The 15,041-nt window shown below is 39.3% G+C and overlaps 1 protein-coding gene across 3 annotated transcripts in view; it reads right to left on the bottom strand.

Annotated features, from left to right (window-relative positions):
- scai (suppressor of cancer cell invasion) overlaps positions 1-15,041 on the bottom strand; it is a 61,269-nt gene that overhangs the window by 12,706 nt on the left and 33,522 nt on the right. For 2 of the 3 annotated variants that reach the window (XM_073839774.1, XM_073839773.1), the window contains exons 4-12: positions 10,770-10,865; positions 10,468-10,554; positions 10,279-10,377; positions 10,052-10,148; positions 9,594-9,692; positions 7,257-7,409; positions 6,935-7,075; positions 6,684-6,785; positions 444-522 (exon numbers count right to left, since the gene is read on the bottom strand). In XM_073839774.1, coding sequence (XP_073695875.1) covers positions 444-522; positions 6,684-6,785; positions 6,935-7,075; positions 7,257-7,409; positions 9,594-9,692; positions 10,052-10,148; positions 10,279-10,377; positions 10,468-10,554; positions 10,770-10,865 — 953 coding nt within the window. The remainder of the gene's footprint in view (positions 1-443; positions 523-6,683; positions 6,786-6,934; positions 7,076-7,256; positions 7,410-9,593; positions 9,693-10,051; positions 10,149-10,278; positions 10,378-10,467; positions 10,555-10,769; positions 10,866-15,041) is intronic. The other variant, XM_073839775.1, reaches the window with a different exon arrangement.

Here is a 15,041-nt window from a genome sequence, read left to right on the forward strand (position 1 = left end):
TACTTGTATTTATCAAGGATGCTTTAATCAAAAGTGATAAAAAATATTTGTGTTACAAAAGATCTCTATTTCAGATAAATGCTGTTCTTCTAAACTTTCTATTCACCAAAGAAAAAAAAATCTGCAGTTTTTAACATAATAATAAATATTTTTTGAGCAGCAAATCAGAATATTAGAATGATTTCTGAAGGATCAAGTGACTGGAGTAATGATGCTAAAAATTCAGCTTTGAAATCACAGTTATTTTAAATAGCAAACATATTTTAAAATGTACTGTACTTTGGATCAAATAAATGCAATCTTGGTGAGCAGAAGAGACTTCTTTAAAAAAAAACATTTAAAGAACAATTGGCTGATAGTGTATATTTAGTATATATTTATGTAAATATTAAGAGTATTAATATTCTAGTCAGAACAACAGTGTTCTAAAAACATTGGCATACCTTCACTCTCCGAGCGTCCAGTAGGAAACACTCCAGTGGCAGAGAGATACACCAGCAGGACACTATTGGCTGGCAGCTCCTAGCAATAAAACAATCAGAGAAAGAAAAGAAAACTTTCAGTCACTAGAACAGAAAAATTAATCCATTAAATCGGCTAATTAAATCAGAACATTCACAATAGTACAAATGGTAAAGCAGTGTCATAGCAAGCTAATTATTAAGTTCAAATGGCACGCTAAGTGCTACACAGCCAGACCATCTCAGTAACGCCCTTAAGACTAATAACACATTTCGAAATATAACAGGAGGTAGTATTCATCTTTGTAAATTGAGAAACACACATGCAGAACAGCTAATGACAGGAAATGGTTAAAAAAAAAGCACACGCAAGTGCCTGTGAAAATTACTTGTCATTATTTATCTAAACAAAACATGAAGCAAGATGGAAAACAGCCTAAAAATAGGAGCGTCTGAGAGTTAAAAATGAACAGCTGCATAGCAAACGCACACAAGTATCTGAGTCATGTGCGCGTGTGGGTTTTCCTCACACTCTTGAGGTGCTACGCTACAGCAGAGCAGATAGTAACACGCTAACACCCCGGTAGCATGCCATGCTGCTATACGCACGCTCACGCATGAGGTGTCACTCGAGACAACAGAACCCAAACTAGTACATGGGATAGACAACAAGAATGCAGTAATTGTACAGAAATACAGCTGTTTTATTTATCTTCGCCCTTGACTCTTGAATCATAATGAGATCCTGAGGCTTTAAAAGCCCCATAAAATCACTCTGTGAGATGTGTTAACGTGTTTCCTATTGAAACAGATTTGGGAGAGGAACATGGAGGGGCTGCTTTGTATTTTAAATAGCCAAAAGGATACGTTTTACATTTTAGAGGAAAGAACATTGCTTATTAGTTTGCATATTACTAGCATATTGGCTGTTTATTAGTAGTTATAAAGCGCATATTCTGCTTGACCATATTTTACATCCTTAAAGGATTAGTTCATTTCCAGAACAAAAATGTACAGATAATTAATTTAAACACCCCATTGTCATCTAAGATGTTCATGTCTCATGATTTCTTTCTTCAGTCGTAAAGAAATTATGTTTTTTGAAGGAAAAAAATTCTGGAATTTTCTCCATTTAAGTGGACTTCTATGGTGCCCGTGAGTTTGAACTTCCAAAATGCAGTTTAAATCCAGCTTCAAAAGGCTCTAAACGATCCCAGCGAGGAAGAAGAGACTTATCTAGTGAAACAATCTGTCATTTTCAAAAGATATTTAAGAAAATGTATATACTTTTTAACCACAAATGCTCATCTTGTCTAGCTCTGCATGCATACTCTGTGTACTCCTGTTCAATACAGTTAGGGCCGTTTGACCGTCTTTGCACATTCACTTTGTAAACATTGGGTCGGTAATTCTGCAGCGATTTAGAAAGCGATGTTTTGAAGTTGGAGAAGAAAATGAGATGAGAGCTAGACAAGATGAGCATTTGAGGTTAAAAAGTATATAAATGTTAAGTTTTTTTTAGAAAGTAACCGATCGTTTTGCTAGATAAGACCGTTCTTTCTCGTCTGGGATCATTTAGAGCACTTTGAAGCTGCATTTAAAATGCATTTTGTAAGTTCAAACTTGTGGCACCATAGTCCACTATATGAAGAAAATTTCTGAAATGTTTTCCTCAAAAAACATAATTTCTGTCACGTATCTGGTCTATCCTGTCATCATGAACTCTTGCACCACACTTCATGGACTTCATTTCCCACAAGCCACTGCACTAATCACTGCATTCACCTGCTCTCACTTTACTGATTACCGCTCACAGCTGCACCTCATCACACTGACTGCATTTAAGCTTCTCCCACACACAGCCACTCTGCGAAGTCTTATTGTTCCTTCTGGTCATTATTTCCGAGCGTTTATTCCCGTGTTTGATTTCCTGTGTTTTTGATTCCTGGACTCCTTCCCGTGTTTTGATTCTCGCTGCCAGCCCCGACCTTTCTGCCTGTTTTGACCACGATTTCTGCCTGCCCCTTTGTGTTTGTTTGTTTGTTTGGAATAAATGCTGCGAATGGATCCGCACGTCTCTGACTCTCCCTGTGACAGAAGACTTCGCCACTACAAGGATCCAGCAGCGAGTATGGTGTCATCCGGTTCCAGCACGAACACCACTGTACAGATCATGCGTCTCAAGCAGGGTGAGCGGACTATTGAGGAGTATGCGATGGACTTCATCGAATTGGCTAATCAGTCTACTATGGATGATGGATGCCTGATGATTTTTTTTAGAGCCTTTGGCTTCACTGATGCCCACGTTTGAACCTGGCTGGACTCTACAAACTTACGTGGACATTGCTCTGCAAATGAGTGGCTCTCCCTTTACTGTGGGAATCAAGGATGACAACAATGTTCCCACGGTAAACACCCTTCCAGAGCCTGTTGACAAGATGGCCGCCCTTCTAGAGTCTGTTGACAAGATGGCCTCCCTTCTAGAGTCTGTTCGCAAAATGGCTGCCCTTCCAGAGTCTGCTCTCAAGATGGTCACCCTTCCAGAGCCATTGCACAAGATGGCTACCGCCAAGTCAGAGTCTCCGCTGGTTCCGCCCAGCCTTCCAGAGTCTCCGCCGCCAGAGCGCCCTCCTGTGACCGCGCCGCCAGAGCGCCCTCCTGTGACCGCTCGCCCAGAGCCTGCTCTTCCAGAGTCTCCGCTGGAGACGCCCAGCCCTCCAGAGTCTCCGCTGGGGTCGTCCAGTTCTCCAGAGCCCGCTCCTCAAGAGCGCCGTCCAGAGCCCTCTCCTCAAGAGAGTCTTCCAGAGCCTCCGCTGGTTCAGCCCAGCCTTCCAGGGCCCCTGCTGGTTCAGCCCGGCCTTCCAGAGCCTCCGCTGGTTCAGCCCGGCCTTCCAGAGCCTCCGCTGGTCCCGCCCGGTCTTCCAGAGCCTCCGCTGGTCCCGCCCGGTCTTCCAGAGCCTCCGCTGGTCCCGCCCGGCCTTCCAGAGCCTCCGCTGGTCCCGCCCGGTCTTCCAGAGCCTCCGCTGGTCCCGCCCGGTCTTCCAGAGCCTCAGCTGGTCCCGCCCGGCCTTCCAGAGCCTCCGCTGGTCCCGCCCGGTCTTCCAGAGCCTCCGCTGGTCCCGCCCGGTCTTCCAGAGCCTCCGCTGGTCCCGCCCGGCCTTCCAGAGCCTCCGCTGGTCCCGCCCGGCCTTCCAGAGCCTCCGCTGGTCCCGCCCGGCCTTCCAGAGCCTCCGCTGGTCCCGCCCGGCCTTCCAGAGCCTCCTCTGGTTCCGCCCAGCCTTCCAGAGCCTCCGCTGGTTCAGCCCAGTCTTCCAGAGCCTCCGCTGGTTCCATCCAGTCGTCCTGAGATTCCTGTCTGCCCGGTTCTGGTCACGGAGGCCATGCATGGACTGTGTGGGTTCCCACCCACCCTCCCTGCTGCTCCAGTCCCGCCACCTCTGTCTCCTGACAGTCCCTCTGCTCACCCACATCCCACCTTCGGTGCAGAGGACTTGCCGTGGGACTGCCAGTTTCCATCGATGTCCAGACTGAAGGATCCCTCACCATCACCTCCAGTCTCAGAGTCCTGGACTCCACCTCGGCCCTCCGACCCTGCGGCTCCACCCCGGCTCTGTGCTCCCTCGTCTCCATTGTCGGCCGTCGGCCCACCAGCTCCTCCGGGCTCCAGCGTCTCTCCGGCTCCGCCCCGGTCAGTCGTCGCCCCACCTTCGCTTCTGGACTCTACTCCTCCGGCTGCGCCTCGTCACTCCGTCCTGCCGGCTCTGTGGACCTCCTCCCTCCCGTGGGCACAGCCTCGTTCCTCTGTCACTCCGGCTCCGCTGCGTACCTCCGGACCTCCATCTCCACCGGGGTCGCCAGAGCCTTGGGTTCCGCCTTGGCCCTCCGGATCCTCTGTGTCGCCCAGGACCATCGACTCTCTGGTTCCGCCTCGGGTTCCACCGGCTCCACCTCCGTCGGTCGGCCCCATGGAGGAGCCAACCCTTCCTCCACCATGGCTTCTCCCTCCGTCGGCTCCGCCGCAGTTCATAGTTCCAGTACCCCCACATGGACCTGGCCCTCCATCCCTCCCCCTGTTCCGCCTCCGCTCCACCACCCTCCGGGTTTCATTAGGTGGTTAGAGCGTCTGGAAGCCGCTCCTTGGGGAGGGGCTCTGTCACGTATCTGGTCTATCCTGTCATCATGAACTCTTGCACCACACTTCATGGACTTCATTTCCCACAAGCCACTGCACTAATCACTGCATTCACCTGCTCTCACTTTACTGATTACCGCTCACAGCTGCACCTCATCACACTGACTGCATTTAAGCTTCTCCCACACACAGCCACTCTGCAAAGTCTTATTGTTCCTTCTGGTCATTATTTCCGAGCGTTTATTCCCGTGTTTGATTTCCTGTGTTTTTGATTCCTGGACTCCTTCCCGTGTTTTGATTCTCGCTGCCAGCCCCGACCTTTCTGCCTGTTTTGACCACGATTTCTGCCTGCCCCTTTGTGTTTGTTTGGAATAAATGCTGCGAATGGATCCGCACGTCTCTGACTCTCCCTGTGACAATTTCTTTACAAATGAAGAAAGAAAGACATGCACATCTTGGATGAAAAGGGGGTGAGTAAATTATCTGTCCAATTTTATTCTGGAAGTGAACTAATCCTTTAATCCTACCCAATACCTAAACTTAACAACTACCTAAACTTAACTAACCATTAATAAGCAGTAATTAGGAGTTTATTGAGGTAAAAGTCATAGTTAATAGTTAGTTTATAGTGAGAACTGGACCTTAAAAAGAGAACTCAAGAACTTTTTAAATAAGTACATTGTTCAAAAGTTTGGGTTGGTAAGATTTTTCAATAATTTCTCTTATGCTAATTACAGTTGAAGTCAAAGGTTTACATACACCTTGTAGAATCTGCAAAATGTTAATTATTTTACCAGAATAAGAGGAATGCAACTATTACAGAAGGTTCAAATGCTTACTGATGTTTAAGAAGGAAACACAATGCATTAAGAGCCAGGAGGTGAGAACTCTTTAATTTGAAGATCAGAGTAAATTTAACTTATTTTGTCTTTTGTCTTCTGAAGGGCAGTACTAAATAAAAAAATATGATATTTAGGCAAGATAAGAAAAATGTACACATCTGGCTCTTAATTGTTTGGCATTGTTTTTCCTTCTGAACCATCAGTAAGTGTTTGAACCTTCTGTAATAGTTGCATATGAGTCCCTCAGTTGTCCTCAGTGTGAAAAGATGGATCTCAAAATCATACAGTCATTGTTGGGCCATCAAGGGTTCAAATACACAAAAACACTGAAAAACCAAAGAATTTGTGGGACCTGAAGTATTTTTCTGAAGAACAGCAGGCAGTTTAACTATTAAGGACAAACAAGGGACTCATGAACAACTATCACTAAACAAAACAACAACAAAAAAAACACAGCTGTGGATCATCCAGGTAACAACACAGTAATAAGAATCAAGTGTATGTAAACTTTTGAACAGGGTTATTTTTATAAATTCAACTATTATTTTCTCTTGTGGACTATATGTAAATGTCTTTTATGTGAAATATCTTATTCAGGACAGCACTATACATGCATTTTGTATGATCCCTCTTATTTTGGGAAAATAATTAACATTTTGCAGATTCTGCAAGGTGTATGTAAACTTTTGACTTCAACTGTACTTGATTAAAAATGCACTAAAAACAGTAATATTGTAAAATATTATTACAATTTGAAATAACTTTTCTATTTCAATATATTTTCAAATTTAATTTATTCCTGTGATGATTTATAGCAGTTGTCTTCAGTGTTGCACAATGCTTCAGAAATCAAATATGCTAATATTTGAAAAAAGATTTCTTATTATTATAATAAATGTTGTAAACAATAGTGCTACTTTTTTGTGGATAAATTATTGATTAAATAAACAAACAATGTAAAAGTCTTTACTGATCAATCTAATGCATCCATGATGAATATAAGTATACATTTCTTTTTTTTTTATCTTGTGACCCCAAACTTTTAAACGGTAGTGAATATTTGCTAAAAGCAAAATTTGTCATTTAGGAGTACAGTAGCTCAGAATATATAGAACATTTGATTTGAGATTAATCATCATGTCTGCTACAAGGTCTTGATGCAATATAGAGTCGAACCAGGATGTAAATGACAGGAAGGACTGACAATAAATTGACAGGTGCTAAAAACTGCAATGACATCAGCCAAACCTTGAAGGAGGCAGACAGGAAAGTGTAGAGCTGGCTGAAGGTTGGTTTGTAGAGGAGATATTTATGAGGGTTCTCTCTCTTGGCCGGCTTTTCATTGGGCTCCTATAATGAGAGAGATAAATGAGTGAGAGAGGAATAGAGAGACACTGAGAGCAGGCCGAGTGAGAAAGAACAGTGAGAGAGCCACTGGAAAAAGGTGAAGTACTGAAATAGCAAGGGAGGAAGGGTGGAAATACTCAGAAACACTCAACATAGAGAGTGACTGGAAGAGTGTAAGAGTCTTCTCTTACAAGTGTCCCTGGCTTGGAGCTTTGTGTGGCCAAGTTCACTGGTTCCCTCTCGAGCGCTTGAAGCATGCGAAACATATCGATGGTCAGCTCGCTAAACTTCACCTGTATACCAGACAAAATCCATCCGTTACAAAAACTGAACTACAATAAAACACTTTAGTTATTATAACCTACATGACAAGTTTGAAGTGCCTAATCATTTACATAAGAAAGCACTGCTTGAATTTGACATATTATGTAACTTGTTCAGCCTGCTAGGTGTTTTGCTGTACTGTACTCCCACCTGATTGTTACAGTTGCCAACGATGAGCGCATCTGCCAAGGTGAGCTGGCCAACCACCATGCCCTGTTCAAGAGAGGGCACACCGCCCTCCTGCAACCGATTGGATATGACCACCACGCCATTGTCATCATTTAGAACCATAAGAGGATCTGCCTGTGTAGGTAGAAAAATAGTACAAAAGAAAGACACAAATGTCAAAAAATATGAATATTTTTCATAAACAGTGTCAAAACTCTTATAGAGTGAACTAAACCTATCCTGTAAGTAACAGTAAAGGTGTAGAAAAATGTATAACATTTGAGATACTGTGCTTTTGAGAGTGCACATTTGACAAATTTATCTGGTTAAGTAATAAAAATGAACCTGATTTACTTTTTAAAAGAAATTAACACTTTTATTCAGCAAGGATCTACATACAGTATTGATCAAAAGTGAAAGTAAAGACATTCATGTTACATACGATTTCTATTTCATATAAATGTTCTTTTGAACTTTCTTTTCATCAAAGAATACGAAAAGAAGCACAATTGCTGCAAACATTGATCACAATTTTAAATGTTAATAATATGTAACTTACTGTTGTAACTGTTCAGGTTGATTATGTGACAATGCTGTGCTATGTGATCATGAAAACGTATCGTTTGCACGCATTTTTAAGCACTGTGGTTTAAAAACAAGTGATATTAGGCCATTTAAATGCAATCATCAGCTAAATAGAACCTATTTCGCTATATGTGTGCGCTGTCCGATGGACTGTTTCTGAGCACTGTCAAAGAGGCGTGCGCACGTGAAAACGGTGCTCATTGAGCATGGGAGAATAAACATTTTTTTGTCAAATTTTTTGTCAAAATGCATGTCTTTATAAGTATTCTCGTAAACAGTAATTTAAGTCTTAAGTGAAAGCAAACAGCTGAGAAACAGAACAAATGTGTAACAGTATATTGGACCTGGTAGGTCTTAAAGTGACAGCAGTCTAATATTCCTGCTGTTTGTCATTCATGTTAATCAAACAACAAACGAGAGAAAATCTCTCATTGCTTTTGACTAAATCAATCTTGTAACTTTATTAAGAAGAAATATATATTTGTGACCATGGACCACAAAACCAGTTATAAGGGTCCATTTTTTAAAGTTTTTCATATTTGTATGGTTAGTTAGGATAGGACAATATTTGGCTGAGATAAAACTATTTGGAAATCTGTAATCCGAGGGTGCAAAAAAATCAAAATACTGAGAAGTTCTTAGCAATGCATATTACTAATCAAAAATTAGGTTTTGATATATTTACGTTATGAAGTTTACAAAATATCTTCATGAAACATGATCTTTACTTAATATCCTAATGATTTTTGGATTAAAAGAAAAATCTATAATTTTGACCCATACAATGTATTTTTGACTATTGCTACAAATATACTCGTCCTACTTAAGGCTGGTTTTGTGGTCTAGGTCACATTTAATTTACACAGTGAAGAATATGTAGTGTTTTTATTCGTCTAATTACTTTATACAATGCATGTAGCATTTCTTATTTATTTGTTCTACTGTAGTTTTTTTGGTCCTACTGCTTGTAATTAGTTTCTTATTCTTATTTAGTCGATGACTGTTTACTTCTCTTTAGTAAACTTGAGTTTTTTTTTTTAATTTAGGCTAGTATTAGTTTTTGTGATATTGACACTGGTGACAGGAATTATGACATTTCTATGTTATCAAAAAAATGTACATCATAAAGACCATATTTAAAGCAAAAATAACTATATTGTGAATGAACAAATAAATGCAATCTCTGTGAGCATTAAAAACATTTTAAAAATCTGACTTTGAACAGTAGTGTAATCTATAACTTTTGAACAGTAGTGTAATTTATGAATTGGTGTATATTATTCCAATGAAAAAAAAAAATCATAGCTTGCTTCACCTCATGTGCCCTCATATGCTTCAGCCCCTCCCCCAACCACCTGTCATATAGAACAGTTGTTGTTTTTTTTAACCAAGGTCTGTATCCACTGAAAACATTAAAAGAAAATAGACTTTAAATAAAAAAGACTTTATAAAATGTATTTTTTAGGATTGAATACTGGATATTAAATAACTATATGAATTTACTTCATATTCTAATGACAGTCACATTTTTAATAGTAAAAAATAAATGAATCTGTTTCATACATTATTAGGTTTCTAACTCTAGGTTTCTACTTCTACAAAAATTTACAACTAATGCATTACTTTATGGAAGCGATATGAGCTGTCAGTGGTGTTTCATGGTGACTTTTTACTCATACAATACTGAGAATTGTTATGCACTGCAAGAGACTTAAAAAATAATAATAATCTCACCTCCACAAAAGCAGCAACTTCCTGCAGCACCAGGTTCCACTCTAACTGGTCCTCTGTGTTGAAGCGTTGAGTGTAGTCCTCAATCTCTTCAGACAGCTCCTACAGAAAAAGACACCACAGATGGTCTCAGACACACCCATATATACCCTACTGTGTTTTTCTTCTCATAAACAGTACATTGTTGGCAGTATAGGGATTAGTCCTTTGTTAAACAAAATATTACATTAAAAAAACCTACAAAATGTGTACAAGTAATGTCTGACAGTGTGTAATTTTACTTAAACGGTGGGTGCCAAAATTGATGAGGCATGAATTTTATCTTAATTTCAGCTGCTTAAGTGGCCAACAGACTGTCTGTGCTGACTGATCTTTTGGCAAGAACCTCTGTCCAACTGAATATCAATAGAGAGCCATGGACTAAAATTGTGTAACTGTTTGGTGTGCTGTCCATGACTTACCTTGACCAACACTTTAACCAGGTCCATCTTGTTGAGCAACAGACAAACAACGATAAACCGAGCATAGTACCTCAGCTTTTTTACAACCAGCTCTGGCCTGCGCAAAAGGACACGGGGCAAGATTAATAAACTGAAGACTTGTAAGTATGGTTCTTTTCAGAACATATTAAATAAAAACAAATAAGTATAAACTTTGCTCAGTGCAATTGACTGTAGCTTGTTTTCACCTGTCTTCTTTGTTGACTTGGTGGTAATATGATCGTTGGCGAATGGCCGAATAAAAGGAAAAGGCTTCATTTAGGTAGCTTGTTTCTGAAGTGCGGAGGCTGAAGAAGACAAAATAAAAATAATGTGTAAAAAAAAATACACTGTTTGTAACAAGCTGAATAAAGAGTTGTGTTAAAAAAGATCCTTACTAGTAATGGTAGTACAGCTGGCCAATTTTTGAAGCCACTTCACCTATCTGCCACCTCTTGAGACCATACCGGTTGTCCAGGACTTGTCTATTTTCCAGCAATGCAAAAACAAATAAGAAATCATCTGTCATTATTGTTGACATCACTGGTGCTAAGAAGATATCAGAGGGAAGTTTGATCAAGCATGTTAAATCTTCAGTCTTATGTAGTTCTAAGCCAAAGAACCTGCTTTATTTCCGTGCTTTTGGTAAAAAAAAAACAGACCTTTCTGTTTCAAAAATAGATCCATCTAGAGGGCTGACCTGTGCTGCTGCTGAAACTTCCACAGCTTGGTGTATACGTCAAATGTTCGGCCAAAATAGGACTGCCACTGCTTGTGTCCATATTGAGGCAGATCCCTGCAGGAGTGTGAGAGAACAAACAAGAGAAACACAGCCAAATTCAGTTTATTAATGCCCCATTTATTGTTACTCAGGCATCAATTTATCCGTTTAGAAATTAAAGCCATTAAATTACAAGCAAAACCAAACCCAATTTCTAAGTGTTTGATTTATACAGTCAGAATTTGGGATTTAAAACGTATGTACTAACAGGTGAGGCTCCGGAAATGTCCTGTTCATATGACAACTTAAAATCACAATGCAATGGAAGAAGTGAGATCTTCCGTACTGACATGTACATCCAAGTGAAAATCAAAAAGTGTCTATTTATAGTGTAGGGGACGGGATGCTTCGGATTCTAGAGAGCATTTGATTGAACAGAAAGTTTGAGAAAATCGTTGATCCATATAGGCAGAAGTTAGAGACTGTATGTATTAAATGTATAGTATATCAATGGTTATTTATATGTATGTATGTATGTATGTATGTATCAAGAGCTCCTGTTAAACCACAACAAATTCCTTGTGTCTGCGCACACTTGGTGAATGAAGCTCGTTCTCATTCTAATATATCTAGCATACTGGTTTCATTTTTGTAAGAAGAAAGCACCCCTACAACGACTTCTGAAAGTGAACGCTAGTGTTTTGCTCTAGCATTACATAAAAATGTCATTTTAACATTAGTGTAATCATTTTAACCTCAGTTTAGGAACTGAATAATAAAAAGAGAAAGTAAAACACTGCTTCTTCTGTCTTCCCTATGAATTCAATATGCACTGATTCTTATTTAAGCTACAAAAGTTATTTAGGCAAGAGCAGTGAGTGATTTTCTCTTTGTCTTTTGTTCATGGCTCCAAATATTGCAAGCTGTGGCTATATGCATATTGCGAAGTGTACATCTGATAGCTGAATAACATTAATGACAATCTTTTACAGCTGAAATTTTATTGAATTCATGATTAAAGAACTTTGCAATCTGCTTTAACTATTTCATTAAGTGCTATATAACTGTGACTTGACTTTCTGAAAGGGTTCGTTCACCCAAAAATGAAAATTCTCCCTCATATCGTTCTAAACCCATAAGACCTTTGTTCATCTTCGTAACACAAATTAAGATATTTTCGATGAAATCCGAAAGCTTTCTGACCCTGCATAGACAGCAATGCAACTGACACGTTCAAGGCCCAAAAACGTAGTAAGGACACTGTTAACGTAGTACATGTGGCATCAGTGGTTTAACAGTAACTTTATGAAGCTACAAGAATACTTTTTGTGCGCAAAGAAAACAAAAAATAATGACTTTATTCAACAATTTCCGAATATGAACAAAGGTCTTTTGGGTTTGGAACATCATGAGGTTTTGGGTGAACTAACCCTTCAACACTAGAAAATCTTATCACAAGTAATTTGATACAAATTTATGGTTTTGGTGACCATTGACTCAAATTGTAGAGTCACAAAAACAACCATTCAGACATTTCCCAAAATATCTTCTTTTACGTTCCACAGAAAAAAGAAAGTCATACAGGCTTGGAAGAACATGAGAGTAAGTAAATGATGCCACATTTTTCATTTTTTGGTGAACTGTCCCTTTCAAATGTTTTAATGTATTTTTATTCATTTATAACCGATTAGAAAATGAAACTTGGGATATAAGGTAAATGCTATTTTCCCCATATTACCAAACTTACTTCTATGCAATTGAATTTGCTTTGTGAATATGATCAAGGCCCTGTGACTCATTGCTTAAATCGCCGGTTTGTTTTAATAACTATAATATCAAGTTTGTGTTTAAATCAACCCTACAACCTTGATACCCGCATATGATTACATAAGCCATTTCTGCCGCTCTGCCTAGACAATCCTACTGCAGGACGTCAACAGCAGATGAGCCTTCCAAATATACAAGTGGTCATGGTTGTCATGCACTTAATTAGCATCATCACAGCGATGATGTGAAGACATCAGTGGTGGGAGAAAGCAAAAACAGAGCAATCAGAGAGAGTCAGAAAGTGCGAGTGGGTGAGAGTGTTTGGGCAGGGCTGTGGTGAGTCATAGTGCCGATGATGTGAAGGAATTTGATGAGCTATGGCAATCAGCTGGAGAAGTAGCTCTTTTGCCCCCTCCGCCTCTACTCGCTCTTTCTCTCTTAATTCCTTTCCCGTCCTTTTCCCCCTGAACCCTCCCAAAACACCTCTAGGCCCTATTGTTATCATCAGAGGGTTACTATGACAACAGAAGCAGGGACTGGGGAAGCAAGGGAGGTTGTGAATACAGCAGGTAAATGCAAAAGCCCTCACATGCTCACACATGATTACAGTAGATGATGCATCTTTTATGAACCTGTAACGGCCCATTCAGAGAAAGGCGAGGGGACAAAACTGAATGCCGAAAAAATAAATCATGTCCAGGCATAACCTTGAGTTAGCGAACACACATTTGCATGCACACACACATCACGCAACACCCGCGCACAGACACACCTCCTTTCATTCATGCAGATTCGCGTAAACCCAGCGCTCTAGCGTGAACACGCGCACATTTATTTCCACAGCTTTCATTGATAAAGTGCATTCACACATACACTGTAAGGTTATAGAGATGGATATGTGAGATTTACGGTTCACCCCGGTGCCCTTGTGGGCTGTGAGAGACAAGGTCAGGAAGAAGATAGGTGCAGTCATTAGGCAGGGCTTTAATTTCACTACATGCACCATTAATTTCCCATCCACTCTGACAGTATTAATACCCACAAGACAGATTCACTGGCAGAGCACAGCCAGGGACAGACCTGTAAATTAGGGAAGGCAGGAATGGAAGGAGCTTGGATAGAGTGTGCAGATGGGGTCAGATGTGGTGTAGTTGAGTAACATAGCAATATTACATTTGTGATCCTGGACCACAAAACCAGACTTAAGTAGCGTGGGTATGTTTGTAGCAACAGCCAAAAATACATTGTATGGGTTAAAATGATCAATTTTTTTTATTTTATGCCAAAGTCATTAGGATATTAATTAAAGATCCATTAAGATATTTTGTAAATTTCCTAAATATATTAAAACTTAATTTCTGATTAGTAATATGCATTGCTAAGAACTTCATTTGGACAACTGTAAAGGCGATTTTCTCAATATTTGGTATTTTTGCACCCTCAGATTCCAGATTTTCAAATAGTTGTATCTCAGCCAAATATTGCCCTATCCTAACAAACCATTAAAAAAGCTTATTAATTGATGTACAATAGTCTATGGGCAACTTTGCACTCTGTATGGCTGAGCCTGTTTATACCACAATGTTTTGATGATTCCGCTACTCTGGAATATATTCTGGAACTGACGTTAACAAAAAAGTTAGTTTAGGAAAGTCTACTAACACTATAAGTCAGTAAGTAATTATACTGATATTTATATTTATTTAAAATTTAAAAATATTAGATATCTAAAATATTTAGTTTGTACATTTTCTTAGATACTTCTTATTCTTTGTATGTTTCTTGAAATATTATATATATATATATATATATATATATATATACATACATACACACACACACACACACACACACACACATACACACACACACAGTATATATATATACATTGCCGTTGGGATCAGTAAGGTTTTTATATATACACTGCCACTTTAAGGTTTTTAAAGACATTTCTTATGCTCATCAAGGCTGCATTTATTTGATCAATAATACAGAAAAAAAAACAGTAATATTGCGAAATATTATTTCAATTTTAAATAAAATCTATTTATCATGTATCTATGTGAATATATTTTACAATGTAATTTATTCCTGTGACACAATGCTATATTTTCAGCATCAGTACTCCAGTCTTCAGTATCACACGATCCTTCAGAAATCATTCTATATGCTGATTTATTATCAATGTTGGAAACAGCTGCTTACTATTTTTTTGGAACTTTGTGATACTTTTTTGATTCTTTAATCAATAAAAGGTTAAAAAGAACAGCATTTATTTAAAATAGAAAGGTTTTCTAACTATATACAATACTGTTTAAAAGTTTGGGGTCAGTACATGTTTATTCTTTCTCTTTTTGAAAGAAATTAATACTTTTATTCACCAAGGATGTGTTAAATGAACAAAAAGTGATCGCATAGATTTACATTGTTAGAAAAGATATATGTTTAGAATAAATGCTGTTCTTTTTAACTTGTTATTCATCA

Source organism: Garra rufa, chromosome 5 (genome assembly GCF_049309525.1).
Source record: "Garra rufa chromosome 5, GarRuf1.0, whole genome shotgun sequence".
Classification (NCBI taxonomy): Eukaryota; Metazoa; Chordata; class Actinopteri; order Cypriniformes; family Cyprinidae; genus Garra; species Garra rufa.